Source organism: Hydra vulgaris, chromosome 08 (genome assembly GCF_038396675.1).
Source record: "Hydra vulgaris chromosome 08, alternate assembly HydraT2T_AEP".
In the NCBI taxonomy this organism is placed as follows: domain Eukaryota; kingdom Metazoa; phylum Cnidaria; class Hydrozoa; order Anthoathecata; family Hydridae; genus Hydra; species Hydra vulgaris.
Window position 1 is genome coordinate 29,105,369 of NC_088927.1, and position 19,632 is coordinate 29,125,000.

The 19,632-nt window shown below is 26.6% G+C and overlaps 1 protein-coding gene across 1 annotated transcript in view; it reads left to right on the forward strand.

The window, feature by feature from the left end:
• The first annotated feature begins 646 nt into the window (after positions 1 to 646).
• The window catches only part of LOC101237454 (chromosome transmission fidelity protein 18 homolog), an 86,620-nt gene continuing 67,634 nt past the window's right edge, over positions 647 to 19,632 (forward strand). The window contains exons 1-2 of the mRNA XM_065803365.1: positions 647 to 776; positions 15,361 to 15,564. Coding sequence (XP_065659437.1) covers positions 680 to 776; positions 15,361 to 15,564 — 301 coding nt within the window. The 5' untranslated portion in view covers positions 647 to 679. The remainder of the gene's footprint in view (positions 777 to 15,360; positions 15,565 to 19,632) is intronic.

Sequence of the window (19,632 nt, forward strand, 5' to 3'; positions counted from 1 at the left end):
TCCAGTCAATTAAAATCTGTTTTTGTGTTGTTTTTTTTAAAATGATTTTTTTAAAAAACCACAAATTAGAAAAATTAAAAAAAAAATTAATTAGTATCAATTAAGTTTAATGGTTTTTACATAAAGTTTAATTTATTTTGTAATTTTTAAATACAGTTAAGAGCTTTTTATTTTTTTTTTTTTTTTTTTTTTCACCACAAATGATAAATTTATAGCCTTCAACAGAATATATATATATATATATATATATATATATATATATATATATATATATATATATATATATATATATATATATATATATATATATATATATATATATATATATGCACATATATATGTTTATATGTATAAATATATATATATATATATGCACATATATATGTTTATATATATATATAAATATATAAATATATATATATATATATATATATATATATATATGCACATGTATATGTTTATATATATAAATATATTGTTGATATATATATATATATATGAATGTATATATATATATGAATGTATATATATATACATATATATATATATATATATATATATATTCATATATATATATATATACATATATATATATATATATATATATATATATATATATATATATATATATATATATAAATATATATATATAGTAATATCTTTTAAAAAGTAATATTTAATGGATAGTTTTCCTGATCCTGAAGATTATGAAGAAGATTATAGTCATTACGAGGATCAGTATGCTGATGATTTTAAACTAGTTAATGAATTAGAAGGTATTCTTTTTTACATGTTTTCTCTTGGAGCACAACTTTAATTCACATTAATTTTTATTTTAATTAATTTTGATTCACCTACCCAAGGCTGAAAAAGTTACTACAGTCAAGGAGGCTACTTTAATTGTGGTTACAACCCTCTCTTAACTCTACAACACTGAAACATGAAACTTAACGAACAAAGCTGCTGCATGGAGAAACAAGTTAGACATGGTACTATCAGGGGCTTGGTGGGGATCCAACTTTGAACTTTTTGCTAATGAGGTTAGCGCTCTACCACTACACCGCTACCGCACTAGTTTTTTTATTTATTATAATATAATTGGTTAAGGGTGTCTAGATAGTTTTAAGTCAGTTGAACAAACAATATTATAGCTTATGTTAGGCAACTTAATAAAAAGTTAGTGGAAAAAACTCTTATTTAGTAATGAACATATGCTTTTTTGCCTTATACTCACTGATATATAATAATGCTTTTCTAAGTAAGATAATAATTATACTATTAAAAACTTAAGTATGAAAATTTTTTACATTTAATGGGTTTTTAAGTTAATGTTTTCATTCAATTTTATTTAAATTTTTTTCTTTAAATTAAAGCTAGAGAAAAATTGTTTATATAAATATACTTAAATATGCTTAAATTTCAGATTTTTGTTTTGAAAAAAAGTTTCAAACAAAACTATAATAATTTATTTAATTTATAATTTTTATTATTTATAATTTTTCACATCACTCATTTAATTTTTGCAATAGAATTGTTTCTACTTTTTACGAAGCAAAACATGGTGACACCTTTATAAAGTTTAAAAAAAGTTTACCTATTTAATATGTTGACAACTATTAAATACTTTAAGTTTTTTTTTCAATTGTTTACACTATTTTATAAATATGTATGATATTGTAACTGTCAGTAGATCTATGTTTGATTTTTAAAAAAACTTTTATTAAATTTTTTATTTTTATTTCTGCTTCTTTATTTTCAGTTCTATTATTTATTAGTTAAGTTTAGTAATCATAATTTATGGTTGTTTTGATTTACATTATAGGTAAATTTAGTGTGATATACTTTAACCATAAATTTTTACTAAAAAGGAAGGCAAAACATCTTTTCATAACAAAAAGTACACTGAGTTTTTCTTACCCAGTTGCTGGCCTCTGGAATGATTTGATGTCGAAAGCTGTAAACCCAACAAATATTTCTCTTTAAATAGAAAATTAGCTCTTCCAATTTCCAAAAAATACTCTTTGTTCTGAAAAGATATTTTATTTGTTTATGTTTAATTTTTATAGCTGTCATGTTTTAAATCTATTTAGGTGGATGCTGTTAGCGTCCATCTTTGCATAAACGATTCTTGTATTATGTGTGTGACTCTGGTACAAATATTTTCAAATAAAAGGGGCCATAAAAAATAGTTTACTACAGATATGCATAATATATATTGCAAATGTTATAGCAGGAGACGCGTCTGATATAAAATAATAATTTTATTAATAATATGTTTATTGCACACAATAGTAGAATAACTGATTAGTTGTGTTATGTGTGTGACGCGAACGAAACTATAAATTTGAATTTTAAACTTTAATTAAAATTTTTTGCTAATTGGCTAAAATTTTCTGCTAATTGGCTTAACAAAAATACAAGATTCAGGTTTTTAATACCAATTTTATATATATCTGAAAAATATATTTTAGATTATTTTAAAAACGGTTTCTTGAATTATTATGTTCATAATAATTTATATTAAAATATAAATTATTATGAACATAAATTAAAAATATATATAAGATCATTTTTAAATCGGTTTAATCAATTTATTAGAAAAAATAAAGATTTTTAAATCTTTTCAAATTTAATTGTTGGATTATATTATACTTTTGTGTTTTCTATAAAAAATTGATTGTTTATTTTCTAAGAAAAATATTCATCTTGTGTATTTTAAAGTTTGCTTCGCTTAATTAGTATTTTTATTATGCTAGTTTATTCTAACTCCAACGCTTAATGATACATTGAACAAAAAGCAAAAACATGCTACAGCGAACGTTTTTTATAACCACTGCAGACTAAATATGAAGGGGAAAACCCAATTTAATTGTGTAAAACTATTTAGTTTTACACAATTAAATTGGGTTTTCTCCTTCATACTCAGTTTAAACTGAGTTTAAAAAACTCTGCGGTGAGCAAAAACACTCACTATTGAAACCAGATGTATAATGGCAAAACAACAAATGCTTTTGTTAATATCTCATTCAATAATTTGTTTTGGAAAGTTTAATTAACTTTTAAGTTATTTTCTAATGTTTATCTATGATATGAACAAAACTTGTCTCGGAGGCTTAGAATCCTTTTAGTATAGTTTGTTTGAAAATCAGACAATTTTGAGCTTTTGAAAAATGACAAGCATCCATTAAAAGCATTGAAATATTGAATTTTTTATAATCCAGGTATTTTTTTCACTTCTGACCGAGGTTTTTTGTTTTCTTTTTTACTAATGATTTCTTCATTGCTAATATAGAGAATATTAGTAGCTGTCATTAATGGTTTAAGAACATTTAAAAAATCCATAGAAGTTTGTACTGACACTTTCTCATTCTTGCTCATACATTTCATTCGAAAAAGAGACTTGTTTCTTCCTTCAACACCGTCTACAGCCTTATTTTCCATGGGAAGTTGCAAAGAATTTCCACTCAAACGTTTTATTTTATTGCAAAGGTATTTGATTGAGTGATTTCATCACAAACTTATTTTTAAATTCTGACGATGAGCTATCGGTGAAAAGAGTTGTAGAACCATTATTACAGTTTTCAGACATGTATCTCATATAATTACCCAATAAAGGAGTAAACACTATCTTTGCTCTTGTCTCTAGTGTCTGAACAGATAAGATATGTTTTGCAATTATCGTTATTGAAAACAGTACCAGTAAACAAATGAACAATGTTCCTACTTCATAGTGCACTTTATATTTTATTTGAATATTTAAAAATATATGCCATTACAAAATCCACTTGAAGAACTTTTTCTCCTGCAATCTCCTTGTCTTTTTCAAATTCAGCTGCTTGAACTCTTTTTATACGAACATGTTCCTGAAATTTAGATAAGATAAATAGTAATTCATCTATTACTTCTCCTATGCACCCATTTTTGTATTGTAATTGAAGACATCCAATATGAACTATTATAGCTGATGTCTATTGCTTTAAGTAATAATCGAAAGTTCTCATGCAGTTTGCTTGTCTGTAGTGTTTCTTCTAAAAATTATATATTTTTCAGCCTCAGCTTACAAAATGTAGACAAAGGTATTATCTCTCCATAAGTTGATTGAAAAATAGAGTAAGCCTCTCTAAAAAGCATTATCAAAATATATTTTCTCAGTTTTTTTTTCTTTCCATTCTATCGATTTATTAATTGGTCTTTAATTTTTTGTCTACTAATTTGTTTGCATTTTTTAAATTTTTTTTATATGAATCCTTTTCTGTACTGATCATTTTTGCAACTTTCGTTTTTTACAGATTCTCAAACCTTTTCATTTTTATTGAGCAGTATTCTTTGTCAGCTTTTCATTTTTCTCTAAAGTTTTTCAATCTCTCAGCTCAAGACATTTTTATTTTTATTATATATTAACCTAAACTTATAACAGGAAACAATTTTTTGGTAATTTTTACCTCCCCCTCCCCCTTGTCAACTAGTTGTCAAACTTTTAGAGACCCCCTATAAAATAACGTCAACAATTATTTCCCCCCCCCCCCTCCTTTCTTATGTAAAAAAAAAAAAAATATGAAAAAAAAATTAAACATTTTTAAATAGTACTAGTAAGGTAATGGTACCAGTAATTTACCATGTGCCAGTAATTGCCTATTTAGAAGAAAAATTGTTAAAATAAGTCCTACTATGGAAGAACAATTTGAAAAACAGCGAAAAAATACACTTCTATTATTTGGTTGTACATACGTAAACGTGGCAAACATTTGACAGCTTTGAACAAAGATGCCTTACATTCAATGTTAATGTGCTATGCTCTTGTCTGTTTTTTTGAATTTTCTTCCGCAATTTGCTAAGGAGAAGCCACAAATAAAGTTAATTTTAAAAGCTAAGTACCATTTATTTTCAGATTACATGATTTTATTTAAAAAATAGGTATGTTTGATACTAATTAAAAGTTATTTACTATCTGTTTACTGCCATCTAAAGTCAGTTATGGGGGTGGTCATATATTAGATCAGAAAATTTTAATAATTTAGTAATTGACCTGGGGTAGTCATATACTCAGTTATTCCTTTGTTTATCTTAACTCATCCTAACAATCATGTTTCATGTTTTTTTAGCAAGCTACACTTGTTTTTATATTCTTAGCATAATAAGTTAGGTTTATCTAACAGATGACCAGGTAGTCAAATACTAGAACAAGGATGTGTCAACTTCTGAATCCATTGTTTTTGTTTTGTTTTAAATTTTTGTACTCATTTTCTCCACATATGTTTTGTACTGAAAACATATGTGGGGAAATTTTATTTCCAGTTATTGTTTAAAAATTCTCCTTTAACTAATTTAAATGTTCATCTAGTCGAATTTTGAAAATGTTGGCGGAAGTTGCGTCAATTACTATTTGCGCAGAGTATTCCACTGCAACACAACATGGTTCGTGAAGAATTTCTCTCTTAGCATACAATTGAGTACTCTTTGCTGTGCAAGTCTTTGATTATGACCACGCATAATATACTTTGACTGGACTTATAAAGAAAATGACTTTTCTTTATAAGTCCTGGAAATAATAAAGCAAAGTTCACCCAAGTAGTTACACTTTTCGACTGCAGTCAGGTGATGTGTTTTAGTTGGGATAGCTTCGTTCATTTCTTCTTCCATTTATATATGGATTATATCTTCTTCCATTTTTCTATGAGTTATATTTTTTAACTCCTAGTTCCAATATCAGCTGGATTTTGATTGGTAGGACAATGACCCCAGGTAATCCAACCATGTTTATTAATTTATTTAGCACAATTTGACACAAACTGCTTTCATTTATGTTTGTCATTAAGTATCCAATGTATTGCCGCAGAACTATCCAGCCCACCATATATCTCAATAACTGGATGTTTTTTGAGTGCCAATAACATATGTAAGAGCATTAGGTACCATGTGTCCTGCAATCAGTTTAAGTTGAGGAATAGACAACCCTCGTTTAGAAATGTATGATTTAGCTGTTAGAAGTCCTTGAGTAACTTTTTCACCTTGATGTTAAGTTGAAATCCATATCCATGAATTTTTTTTGAACAGTTATACTTCTTGCTATTGTTGTTAATTTCAGTAAAGTAATTTTCCAAAGCAGTCAGCTCTTGAGTGTAATTTGTTTTCCCATGAATACTGTAGATCACACATTTGTCAATATGTTAGTTTTGCTGTTAGAGTTATTGGGGAAATTATACCAAGTGGATCAAGAACTTTGGCTAAACTTCCTAAATTTGATTGTTTAGTTCAATATCTGTTTGGTGTGTCAGCCTACAATCCACCAGCAACAAGTAACAAACCAAGGATTTTTTCCTAATGGTGATCGTTTTCATTAATGGTAACTTTATGGCAATTATCTTCTGAGCCATTGGTTTCTAATAGAAACCAATGGCATTCAAACCTCAATCTTGAGGTTTGAATGCCATTTGCAAAGCTGGAGTCCTCTCTTTTTAAGACCCTTTTTTAAATTTTTTCTCTTTTTAATTAAATAAATTGCTGTGTGTTTCAATTTTTTGATAGATGATCAGTTTCTCTAGTAATTATATCATCAACATATTTGCCCTTGCTGATTACCTGAATTTTTCAGTCTTTTGATGCGGGTATTATTTTGCATGTCATTAAGTGTTGCTTGATTACTCCACCAAGAATAAAGGGGCTAGATGTACAGCCAAATGGGATTCGAGTGAACCTTTGAGTTATCACTTGTTTACCTTTCAAGTCTGCTATCCAATAGAATTAAAAAATGTCACAATCTTTGGTATCAATCCTTATTTGTAAAAAAACTTGAAAAAAGGCTTAGCAGAAGCATCAAAGACAATTCTTAGCTTTCTTGTTTCAGAATCTTCTTTTATCACTGCTCAATGAGGTAGAATATCCGTTTTTCAGTTAATTTAATTGGTGCATACTCAACTATTTTTTCTTTGAGTTGTTCTCGAATAATAGCATCCTATTTGATAAGATCATTTGGCTTCTTTTCAAGTTTTCTCAATAAGCTATTCAACCTTGCAACACTCTCATACAAATAAGATGCTAGTTTTTGACCTTTTTCTTTCCATGGCACAGTGAGAAATCACATGGCTAAAAATATTTCAAAAATTATGTCTAATAGTAGGTTTTGTTACTAACACCATCACTAAGAATTTTTCAATTTATGAAAACTAAATGTGACATGCTCAATAGTAGTATTGAAGTTAGGTTTTTAATGTATTTTTGATAAAGTTTCTTAAGATGCAGGGTTTTAGTAAAAAAATTTTTTAACATATAAATTATTGAAAAATTGACAATATATACATACTTGGAAAGCTTATAGTATAGGATTTTAAAAATAAAAATATAAAATTTCTTGAAAAAGTTGGTACTATAATTTTTTAACTAAAAGTAAAAAATTCATCACAAAAGTACTAAATTTCAACTTTTATAAAGAATTAAAAAATTGTTCCAATTTATACCTTTTCCATATTTTGATATTTTTTAGTCTATAGTGTCTACAAACTACCCTGAGAAGTGTGGCTGCGATCAGAAGTTGGCTTAATTCAGATTTTAAAACAAATAGTTAAATCACCAGCTAACCAAGGGTTTTAATAAACAAATCAGCAAAAAAAGGTCAACCAGCAAAAGAGTTTGATGAATCGAGTTCTCGTACCAAAATACAATTGATAGCAGGTATATCATTTGATTCAAAAATGGGATCCGTCATTATTGCTTTGCACTCAGCTAAACCATGTTGCAAGAGAAAATAGTGTTTGAAGAAGCTTTTGAGTATCTCTTGGATAACAAACTTTCAAAAAGTGTTTATGAAAATACTCATAAAGAAGCGTCATGCAATAAATGTGTACTCACCTTTAAAAATGTCCATTAAAGTTTCTGAAACAAAGGTCAAAGTTAAACTACAGGAAAAAAAAAAAAAAAAAAAAAAGGAAAATAAAGAAGTGGTATTAAAAATTCAGAAGGAAATTTAAAAAGAAATTTTAAATTTAAATTCTGTTAAAAATTATCTACTACGACATAAGTATGTTTTGATCAAATATAGTTTTGTCCTTTTAATGATTGATGAGAAAAATCTTAGTTTACATTGCGGACATTTATTCGACACAATGTTGTTCGATTTGTCAATGCCACATCAACATGAGCGATCTAAAAATCTTACATATTTTATATATAATTGAAATAAAAACTTGGAAAGTAAAAAAGGTTTTAAAAAATCATAATTTATTGGGGAAAAAATCATTCATGATAGGATGATTGAAGAAATTGGTTTGATGAACTAAAAGCTAGCGGATCAGGAACTAGTAATACCGTAAACTTATGGAAAAGAGATTTTTCTGAACCTGCAAAATTTTTGACATTGATGAAAGAGTTACTATCAGATTACATAACATTTTTATTGCAATCAATTGCGAAAACCCAATCTATCCGAAAATATTGATAGATACTATAACGATACATATAAGAAATTGTTATAGACATATAATTGGTTCAAGGCCCCAGCTTCCATTCACAAAGTACTAGCACATGCTGGGAAAGTTATCATTAACTCACTAGTTCCACTTAGTTTAATGGAAGAAAACTGAATCTAGACACAGAGTTTATAAATTTAATTGTGAACACCATGCAACAAAAAAAGCAGAGAAATAAACTTTTTTGGCATTTTCATTCGAGCTTTACATATTTCTGATCCCTAATTAGTTCAATCTCATAAACTAAAAGATTGATAAAAAAGTAAATATCGTGCCTACCGGACAAGCCGTATATTTTTTTTTCCTGAATACACAAGAAACATAATTATTACTATTTTTTTAAATTTTTATTCAAAATTTTTTTCTTTTCGTTTTGTTTGCAAATTTTTATAAACTTCTCTATTTTTCTATATCATTTTTCATTTTTCTTTTTTTCTTTTTTTTCAATTTAATTTTTAGTCTATATATATACAGCGGTGGTCAAAAATTAAATTAAAAAATTATTCTTCTTTTAATACAAGAGCCGCTTATCTGTCTTTTTCTTCGATCTTTGCACGCATTTTTGCAATATTTTTATATCCTTATTGCAATTCAAAAAATAAATGTTTATTTGATATCGAAACTCAGGTTTCGACATTTTATTTTATAGCCAACGTAATAAGCAATTAAGACAGTTAAAAAAATAATGGATTATTATTTTTAATAAGTGCAAATTAAAGATTTAAAAGTGGTCGTTAAATTTTGTCCAATTTATTTAAAGAAGATTTATAAGTACTCATCAGTTTTTTAATAAGTTAAACGCTATTTAATTAAAATTAGATTAAAAAAATTATACCACTTTAATCCGTATGTTTTAATTAACAAGATATTAAAAAAAAAATTTAATATGTCAATTAGAATCTTCTTAATTTTAATTTAAAGATTAAGAAACCAACTAAAAAATGAGTGGTCTTAAATTTTTGGCCACCGCTGTATATATATATATATTTTTTTTTTGTTTCTTTATAAAATTTATATAACATAATAAATATATCATAATAAATATTTTTTTTTCTTTAAGATTTATTAAATTGTAAATTTTATTTTACTATTATTGTTATTATTATTCCTGTTATTATTTTCATATTTTACATTATTATTATTTATTCATTATTTATTTCATAAAATCGACACGACGTCATAACAATATTCATGATTAAGCAAGGTAAACTTAGCTGTTGGGAACTATCTGATATTATATGTGATAAAAATGAAACTATTCAAAGACTTGAATTATTAGAATCGAAAAAAGAAACCGAAATTAGTTCAGCTACATTTTGGTCAAATCTTTATAACAAAAATAAATCTACAAAAAAAGCTATTGTTGTAAACTCAATTACCAAAACTATATTATCTGAACAGGAAAAGAAAAAAAGTGTGAAAAGAACATTATCGTTTTTGGAATTCCAGAATCAAATAATTTATATGGCGAGATATTTGAGGAAATAGGTAAAGGCAATGAAAAATCTTTTAAATTTAAAAAAAAAAAAAAGATTAAAAAAAAAAAAAGACTTATAAACTCCTTCGCCCATTATTGCAGTACTTCCTGAAAACAGCGAATGTAATAAAGTTTTACTTGCCGCTAGGGAATTACGCAAAAACATAAAATATACAAACGTCTTCATTAATCCAGATATGACACTAGCCGAAAGGCAAATCAATTCTCAACTTAGAAAAGAAAGAAATAAGAAAAACAAAATACTCCTTGAAAATGAACCAACTCACCCTTTAAATGGTGCATTAGGCACAACGAAGTCATCAAACTTTGTTTTAGTAAACAAAAAATATAAAAAAACTATAAAAAATTAGATTAATTTTCAAACCATTAAAAAAGTTACTGAAATTAAATCCGTCAAAGCTATATACACAAACATCGACTCCTTCTTAAATAAACGCCATGAGCTCAATTAAATTGTAAACAATCTGAAACCCAAAATTATTTTTTTAACAGAAACTCTGCCTAAAAATAAAAAAAAATTGAAGCTAATGATCTCTAGTTTACTATTGAAAATTACTTACTACATACAAATCACAACAATAGTTCTTGCCGAAGAGGTTTAGCAATATTTATACACAGCAAACTAAAGTCATCCCTAATAAACCTAGATATATTTCTATCTAAATCTCTCAGTTGTGAAATTGCAACGAAAACTTTCAAGTTATTGTTAAGTTTATATTAAAGATCATCAAATAGTAATAATGAAAACACTAACTGCATAAACCAACACATTGCCAAACTTTCAAACAAATATCCAAATATTCTTATTATTGGAGATTTTAACTACCCAGATATCAGCTGGCAAAATCTAAAACAACCTGTTACAAAATCCTCTAAATCAATTAAATTTACTGAAAATATTCGCGATTCTTTTTTAACCCAACATATTTCAAAAGCAACACACATCATACAAAGTCATTCTACAATTGACCTCTTATTTACTTCTGATGAAAACATGATTTCCTTTTTAACTCATCTAGCACTCATTGGCAAAAGTCATCATTAACTACTCTACTTTACTGTATCGATTGAATCTATTATAAATATACCACAATACCATCCAAAATGTTTATACACAAAAGGAAACTATGACAAAATTAATGAAGACCTTGCAAATGTTAAACTCTGTCCAACATCCAACTCAGACCAACTATGGAGTATCTTTTTTCAATAAACTTAAAACTAGTATCAACAATAATATACCAAAATCTAACTTTAATATTATAAAGTGCTCAAAATGGATCCATTTTCAAATAATCAATGAATTTAAATTTAAACGAGATAAATATCGTCAATATATATTGAACAGAAATGAAGAAACATATAATGAGTACCGCATTTTGCGAAACAAAACAAAAGCAGCATGCAGAAAAGCAATTATTGAATTTGAAAAAAAACTAGCGAGAGACATAGACCAAAATCCAAAAGCATTTTACTCGTATGTCAAATCAAAAAGAAAAAACAAAGAAGCATTCCTTGACATCCAATACAATAATATTGTTGCAACTACTAATCTAGATAAAGCTCATCTATTCAATAGTTTTTTGCTGATACTTTTTCAAACAAAAAAATAACAGTAACACCACCATTTAACCTAACATGTAAAAATTTAAATCCACTAACTAACAATATTGATCGAAGTTCAGAAAATATCGAAACATTCCTCAAAAGTCTAATTTCATCTAAATCACCAGGCCCTGATGCATTACACCCAATAATATTTAAGAAAACTTGCTTTCAAATCTCTAAACATCTATCTACTATTTTTAACAAAGTACTTGAGAGTGGTTCAATACCTCAAGTATGGAAAGACGCAACAGTTACACCTATATTCAAAAAAGGAGACAGATCAAAAGCACTTAATTATAGACCTATCAGTATAACTTGTACTTTAATAAAAATCTTTGAAAAAGTTATAAAAAGTCATATTATGACACACCTGATTAACAATAACTTATTAAGTCCACACCAATATCGATTTCGTCAGATCATTCCAGCTTAACTAACCTTTTAACTGTAATTATTGGACATCACTTGATAATAATATTCCCATCGACAACATTTATTTCGATTTTGAAAAAGCCTTTGACAAAGTTCCACAAAAATTTCTTATTTCTAAACTTAGCTTATGGTATAAATGGATCAATACTATATTGGATTAAAAACTTTTTGAAAAACCGTAGACAATGAGTTGTTGTTAATGGTAATTATTCAAACTGGGTACCCGTTAAAAGTGGAGTTCCCCAAGGCTCCATCTTTTCAGCGTTACTTTTTATTATATATGTCAATGATATTCCTGAAGTAATCAAATCAAAAGATGCTCTTTTCGCTGACGATACCAAAATCTTCCGTTCTATTAAAAATACTCAATCTGCACAAGAATTATAAAATGACATCAATGCTCTTGTTACATGGTCTCAAAAATGGGGAATGAAATTTAACATTGATAAATGTTCTGTAATGAACTTAGGAAACAACGACAAATCCCATACTTATAATATGCATGATCCAGAAAAAAATATGAGTAAACATTAAAACCACAAATTGCGAACAAGATTTAAGTGTTCACATAGATTTTCCAAACACACAACTATTCAAGTCAACGAAGCCACACAAATAATAGGAATAATAAAAAGAACATTTACATCATATCCAGACTTATTATCCTTCAAAAAACTATTTTTAGCACTAGTGCGCCCTCACCTAGAATACTGTGGATCAATCTGTAACCCTGGACTTCTCAAAGACATATGGCAAATAGAAAATGTGTTAAGAAGAGCTTCAAAACAAATCAATGGATTATATGATCTACCGTATGAACAAAGATTGTTGCGTTAAATATGACAACTGTAAAATACATGCTACTTTGTGCAGACCTAATCAACGTCTATAAATGATGCAAAAATAACAATAGTGACAGAAGTCTTTTTGAAATAGATAGCCAATTTATTACTCGTGGTCATATAAACTAAAAAAACAATTTTCACGATTAAATTTATGTATAAACTTTTTTTCTCTAAGAATAATAAATAAATGGAACTCTCTTTTCCTAATGACATTGTATCAGCGTTATCTCTAAAAACGTTTAAGCTGCTTCTAGACAATTATCTAAAAAATGAATGGCTTCTCTACGACTAATTAACATTTTATTTTCTATTAGTTATACAAACTCTGTAATTGTCAAGTATTATATAACTAGGTTGACAGGCAGTTTATGCCTACACATTTTATTGTAAAACCTTAATTTAAAAAAAAAAAAATAAGCTTATCAAATACATAAGAAAATATTAAATAAAATATTTTAAAAATTGCTGTGATTCTGCTCAAATCATTGGAGTTTGGTTACCAGAGTACTCCAAAAGTTATTTATTAGTTTTTTAGTAGTAGTTTTATTAGTAGTTTTATTATTATTATTTATTATTAATTGAGAATTAAAACAATAGATTTTAATTCTTAACTAATAATATGTTAAAGTTCGAAAGATATAACTGTACACTTATAAAAATCTCCCGCTGAGATGCATAAGAACTGCCATTGTCCAAGAAAGCTCTCACTTTATATTTACCAACATTCGCAACAATGATTGGATGAATAGTTTGTCTTTCAAATCCAATGTGTGTGTGTATATATATATATATATATATATATATATATATATATATATATATATATATATATATATATATATATATATATATATATATATATATATATATATAATATATATATATATATATATCCAGTATCCTGGTAAGGTCACCACTTTGTGTCAAGAATTAAAACTTTTTTTTTGCTGATGTTTTTTGCTGGTTAGTCACATAGAGCTTCAATTAGTTTTTCAAAACCTCATTCCTACCATTTTGGATTTATGCTAGTAATATCAACTATAACAGGACCAAGTTTGTCCAGAGTTTAACATACCAGTATTTCTGCAGTTCCCAACATGTTAAAGGTTTTCAAAAAATTTACGCTAAAATTTAATTTTCTGTAGAAGTCATTAAATCCATGATATCACGCCCATGTTGTTGTGTAATTTCAGAATTGATTTCATACTTTTGATTAAAAGCCATTTTCGCTTTTTCATAACCATCTGCATTAAAAGGAACTCCAGCAATTTCCTATTTTGGTGTGCTTGGTTGTAGTTTGCATAGATAGGAAAACTTTGTTACAGAAGGATAACATGTGTTGTCATTTTCCTGCTGAATTGTTCCCAGAACTCCACCCAATCCAAAATGGTTGCATCAAATTTTGAAGTTTATAGTTTAGGAAGTCTCTCTTTAAAACCATCTGTATTTGTAATGTTTATGTTTTGAGTTGTTTCAAGTTTTGTTTATTTAGTTCTTCTTTTACTCAAATGAGCTCTTTGTGAATCATCCTTTTTTTGTAATTTCATTTTGTATATGGTGTTCTTCCAATGAAGTCAAAAGTTCACTATGATGTTTTGATTTTTTGTTGCTGATACCGATTGTCAATTTCTTAATTTCGTCATTTTCATCATCTTTTTAATACTTCTATGTTTTGAATTAAGTTGAAGGTATCAGACATTTTCGCTTTAATAGTTGGCTCTAATCTGTCCAATGAGTGTATTTTGTTATTATCCAATGGTATGCGTACCTCCAGGCTGAGTTGTTCAACTTTTAATAATGTTATTTCAATTTCCTTGTAAATTTAGCTTTTGGATCTTTGCAATATTTTGGAACCATTTCAATTTTGTGGTAGATTTTATTTCCTTAGATCAGTTTATAACTGGTAGAGTAGATTCCAGAGTGATCTGGTAAGGTCACCATTTTGTGTCAAGAATTAAAACTTTTTTTTTGCTGATGTTTTTTGCTGGTTAGTTGACATCAACAAAACTTTTCTTTTTTGTTGATTTTAAGTTAGATCAATTCTAATGCAACTATATTTTTAATATAAATAAACCTTGTTTCTCCGCGCAGCAGCCTTGTTTGTCAGTTTCCGTGTTATAATTTGTGTTTCCGTGTTATAGAGTGTTAAGAGAGTTCCGTGTTAAGAGAGGATTATAACCACAACTAAAAGTAGCCTCCTCGACTGTAGTGGCCTTCATGGCCTTGGTGAGCTAAATTGAAATAATAATAAATAAATCTATTAATACAAAACTGTACTGTTTTGCATTAATAATCTATTATTACAAAACTGGCAGTTAACAATAAATAAAAATACTTTACTAATTGCCACCTTGCTACTGTAGAAATTACAGTTATAAAAAAAAAAAACCCATCGCAAATATATACATGCATAACTTTACGTAATTATAAATAATTTTTTTAAGACAGTTTTAATGTTGATAAACCATAATTTTCACTTTTTCATGTGATGCAGTTGACATAAATTTTACTTTAGATGAGGAGATTGACTTTGACGTTGAAAAATCAATAAAAGTAAAACCAAAAATGTGTAAGGATTTAAATAGTCAATTCTTTTGTAATAATGCAACAAAAACTCAATTAACGCAAGCACAAAAGCGACAAGCAAGTGTTCTTGGTGATTCTGATGAAGAACCATTAAAATTTAGCAGTGAGGAAGATGATGATCTCCAAAAAAAAGGTTTAAATTTGTTTCTTTTCAACTTTTTTTTTACAAAAATAAAAATAAAGAAGTTTTTTTTGCAATAAAAAAATGTTTTTAATATCTTGTAAATGTTTTTTATATTTGTCTGAAAAAATAAAATCTAAGAATGTTGCAGACATAAAAGCAGCTAAGTATCTCTCAGTAATGCTAAATTGCACATTTGACCTTTTCAGCAACATTGGTAGCAAGAGAATTTCAAAGAAGTCAGGCAGAGAAATAAAAGAAGAATGTTTAAGTGCAATAAAGAAGATGGTCCTATGGCAGAATCCGCTGAGCTAATGTTTAAAGTAGAGTATTTTTTTTTTGATTACAGATACTGCAGCTTAGTCCTTGAAAAGGAGGTTTAAACAAATTGGCAATTACGATCCTATGTTTTGATTTTTGTATCATCGTCAAAGAAATGGCCTAAAAAAAAAAATTAAAAGCAGTAAAAGAATGCAAATTGTTTCAAAAGTGTAGATACTTAGAATTGTTCTGTGGGAATGAACTTTTTTCTGAACTTATTTGTGAACTCCTACCTGCTGAGATGGAAACAGCTGGAGGAATTTTTAGATTAATTAACAGGATTCAAAACCCATTTTCAGCACATTTATTGCATATAGAACTTTACTGACTATACCTGTTACTGTGGCAAGTGCAGAAGATTGTCCATGGGTCAAGAAAAGCTATCATCCCTGGCAACGTTATTAATTTAATCAGACAACAAGTAAAATCAATTTTGATGATATTATTGACAACTTTGCTGGAATAAAAGCAAGAAAAGTACAGTTCATACAAAGTTAGTCTAAGTTTACCAGGTTTTACCAGGATTCTATTGTAAAGTTATGTTCTATTATTTTACAGATGCGAACACTTAAAACATCTACCTACCTATGAGTATTCTTCAGACCGGTTGCCAAAAACATAAATACAGTATTAATATGTGCAAATAAAATTAATGTTTTGTAATAATATGTTATATTATTTATTCATTAAAAACTTAACAAAGAAAAATTTAGTTGTTATTCTAATTCATTAAATGTCAAAATTATAACTTGTTTTAAACTTTGTTTAAAATTGTAATTTGTTTTAAACTTTGTTTAAAATGTAAAGTTGTTTTAAACTTTGTTTAAAATGATAACTTGTTTTAAACTTTGTTTAAAATGATAACTTGTTTTAAACTTTGTTTAAAATTTTAACTTGTTTTAAACTTTGTTGTTATTATTGCTCAATCTTTTTCATAAAACTTTAATAATATTTGAAATTATACCAACCCAAAATGGGAAATTTGCACTTACAACTTAAAACTCCTTTTCAGACAGTATGAGATTAAACTTTTTTTTTCAAAAAAATATGAAACTGAGCAAAAATTTTCACAATAACCTACTACGAATATGTTTCTAAGTTATTCCCTGGCATGAATAGAAGTTTTTTTTTATTAATAAACTTTTCGAAACAGAAACAGAACCAGATATTTCTGCCACTTTAGAAAATGTTTGTGCAAATACTCTGCTGAGGCCGAAGTACTTTAAATCAGCATCTTTACACGTAAGTTCCAGCTGTAGCTGTTCTGATGCATATCTCTTTTGGGATAGAATATTAGCTAATGCATTGTAATAATGCATAAGTAAACAGCAATCTTTTTTTCTTTCCGAACCAATTGGGTTGACAATTTCAAAGGAATCTTGATATAGCATGGGAAAAAAATCTTATCATCATACTTAGCCATTTCTTGAATTAAAGAAACCATAAGTCTTTATATATATCAATATTTCCCTCATGTTTTAGCCAAAAACCAAATTTTTAAGTTGTTTATTGGAACATATTTAACAGTTCTAAGTTGTTTATTGGTATCAAAAGTAAATTCTTTTGGAGGTAAATAACATAAAATAAATTCTTTTGGAGATAAATATTATAAGTGTTATTATATCTTATGAAAGTAGGCTTTCCTTTTTTTATATAACTTTTCAAAACTGTCTCAAAACTTCTCAAAACTCTCAAATCTTTACATGTTTTGACTTGAAAAACTCTGCTAAAACATTACTATTGATATCACTGCATTGATTAAACATTGTAGAAGACAGTTTGAACAGAGAATAAAGTGTTTGAATTGTTAGCTTTTATTAGAATCATTGAAGTATTGAATCATAAGTTTGTTAAAAATAGACTGAACACAAGATGCACAATAAAATGCGCAAAATTCAGCTTATATGGCCTCGGCAAACAAATGCCAAGGACATGACTCCAAAAGTACTATTTCATTACCTCAAGTAATTTCAGTACCTACAAGTACTTCTTCATTACCTGGGCAACATTTTTGAAATTGACTTAAAGTTTTGCAATTTAAATAAATTATTTTCTTAAAATTTCATAAATTGAACGAAAAATGAACGAAAAATGTTTTTAATACACAATAATGTATTTGGTTTTAGAATTTTTTTTGTATAGTTTTTTTAATTAGAATATTGCCCTTTTTTTAAAAATTATTCTATAACTTTTTTTACTAACTCTATATTAGTTAATAACTATGAAAATTATATTTATTATATTTGAATATTATGCTCATCTGCAGTGCTTTGAGAAGGTTTTAGTGTAAGCATGCAATCCATCAAATTAAAAAAATAAAACTAAAGGAATGCAACCATTGCAGATTTATGTCATTGCAATTCAGTTAATATTTCCTTGTTACATATAAAACTGCAGAATTTCAAAACATGTTTAACTTTTAAATTGCATATAAGAACAGTACGTAACAAAAAAATCATATTTTGTATTGTTTTTTCATTCTTTTTTTTTAAATTGCTGGTAAAAAACATGATATTGTCAGCATGCGAAATTAACCTTAAAATGCACTCTTCATATGCAGAGGTTTGCAAGATAAAAAATTAAGAATGCTTTTATTTTCATTAAAAATAATGAAAAACATTATAGTCTATTAAATTGCATTTTTGTGGTTTTTTAAAAAATGATAAAATTTTATTAATTTCCTCAATGACCTTGTTATGAGATTTTGCTGCATAAACATAACGCTAGTAAATGTAACTTTACTCAATAAACATATTTACATTGTTAAAAGTTTAATAACATCAGTTGCGTGTTTCAAAGTACCACATTGTAATTAAATTTAATTTCAAACCACATTAAAAATCATTGTAAGTCTTCATCTTTATAAAATATTTGTAAAATATCTATAAGTTAAACACTATTATTATAAGAAAAATTATAAATAAAATTTAAATACATTGTTAAAAAAAAAAATTCTTTAACAACTTAATCTTATTTAACTTATTTTTTCTTAAAACATTCGTCTTATGTTTATTTTTTTTTAATGAGGGGGCAATTTTTTATGGTTGAATTTCTTAACAGTCAAAAAACAAAATAAAAACTATCAATTTATTTGTTTTCATAATAGTCATTAGCAAACTAGTTAATCATTTTTAATTGACATTCTATGATCAATTAAAAAATTAATGATAAAGAAAAAACTTTTGTTAAAAGACTCAAAAAATCTCATAATAAAAAAAAAATCATCTTTTCATAAATTTGTTATATATAATTTACTAAAAAATATTTTTAATAAATCTAATAATTTTGCCTACAGGCTTGGTTATGGTTTATCCGGCAATGCATTTACATACAATTATAAGTGCATTAGTACTTTTGAAACGGGATAAAAAAACTAATATTGATTTGAGACTATAAATAAATAAACAAGTAATTTAAATGTAATACATTTTATTGCCTGATATTTTCCCCATAAACTATTTTTAAAGTTTAAATAATCTAATTGAAAAAAGTTTTGACGTAATGTAAATCACTGTGAACCACAGAGACTGCCAGGTTTTCTGTCGTGGCACTCAAACCAAATCCTTACAACATAATAAAAAAAATTTTTAATCATTGGAAACCGCAAAAAAAAATTTTCATAAAGGAGGTTTTAAAATTTATTTCATAATATTTATTTTTTATTATAATGCATCCAAATTTATACATCTTTAATAATAACATAATAAAAATTTTAATAAAAAATAAATTTAATGTTTTTATTTCAACTAATACTAATGC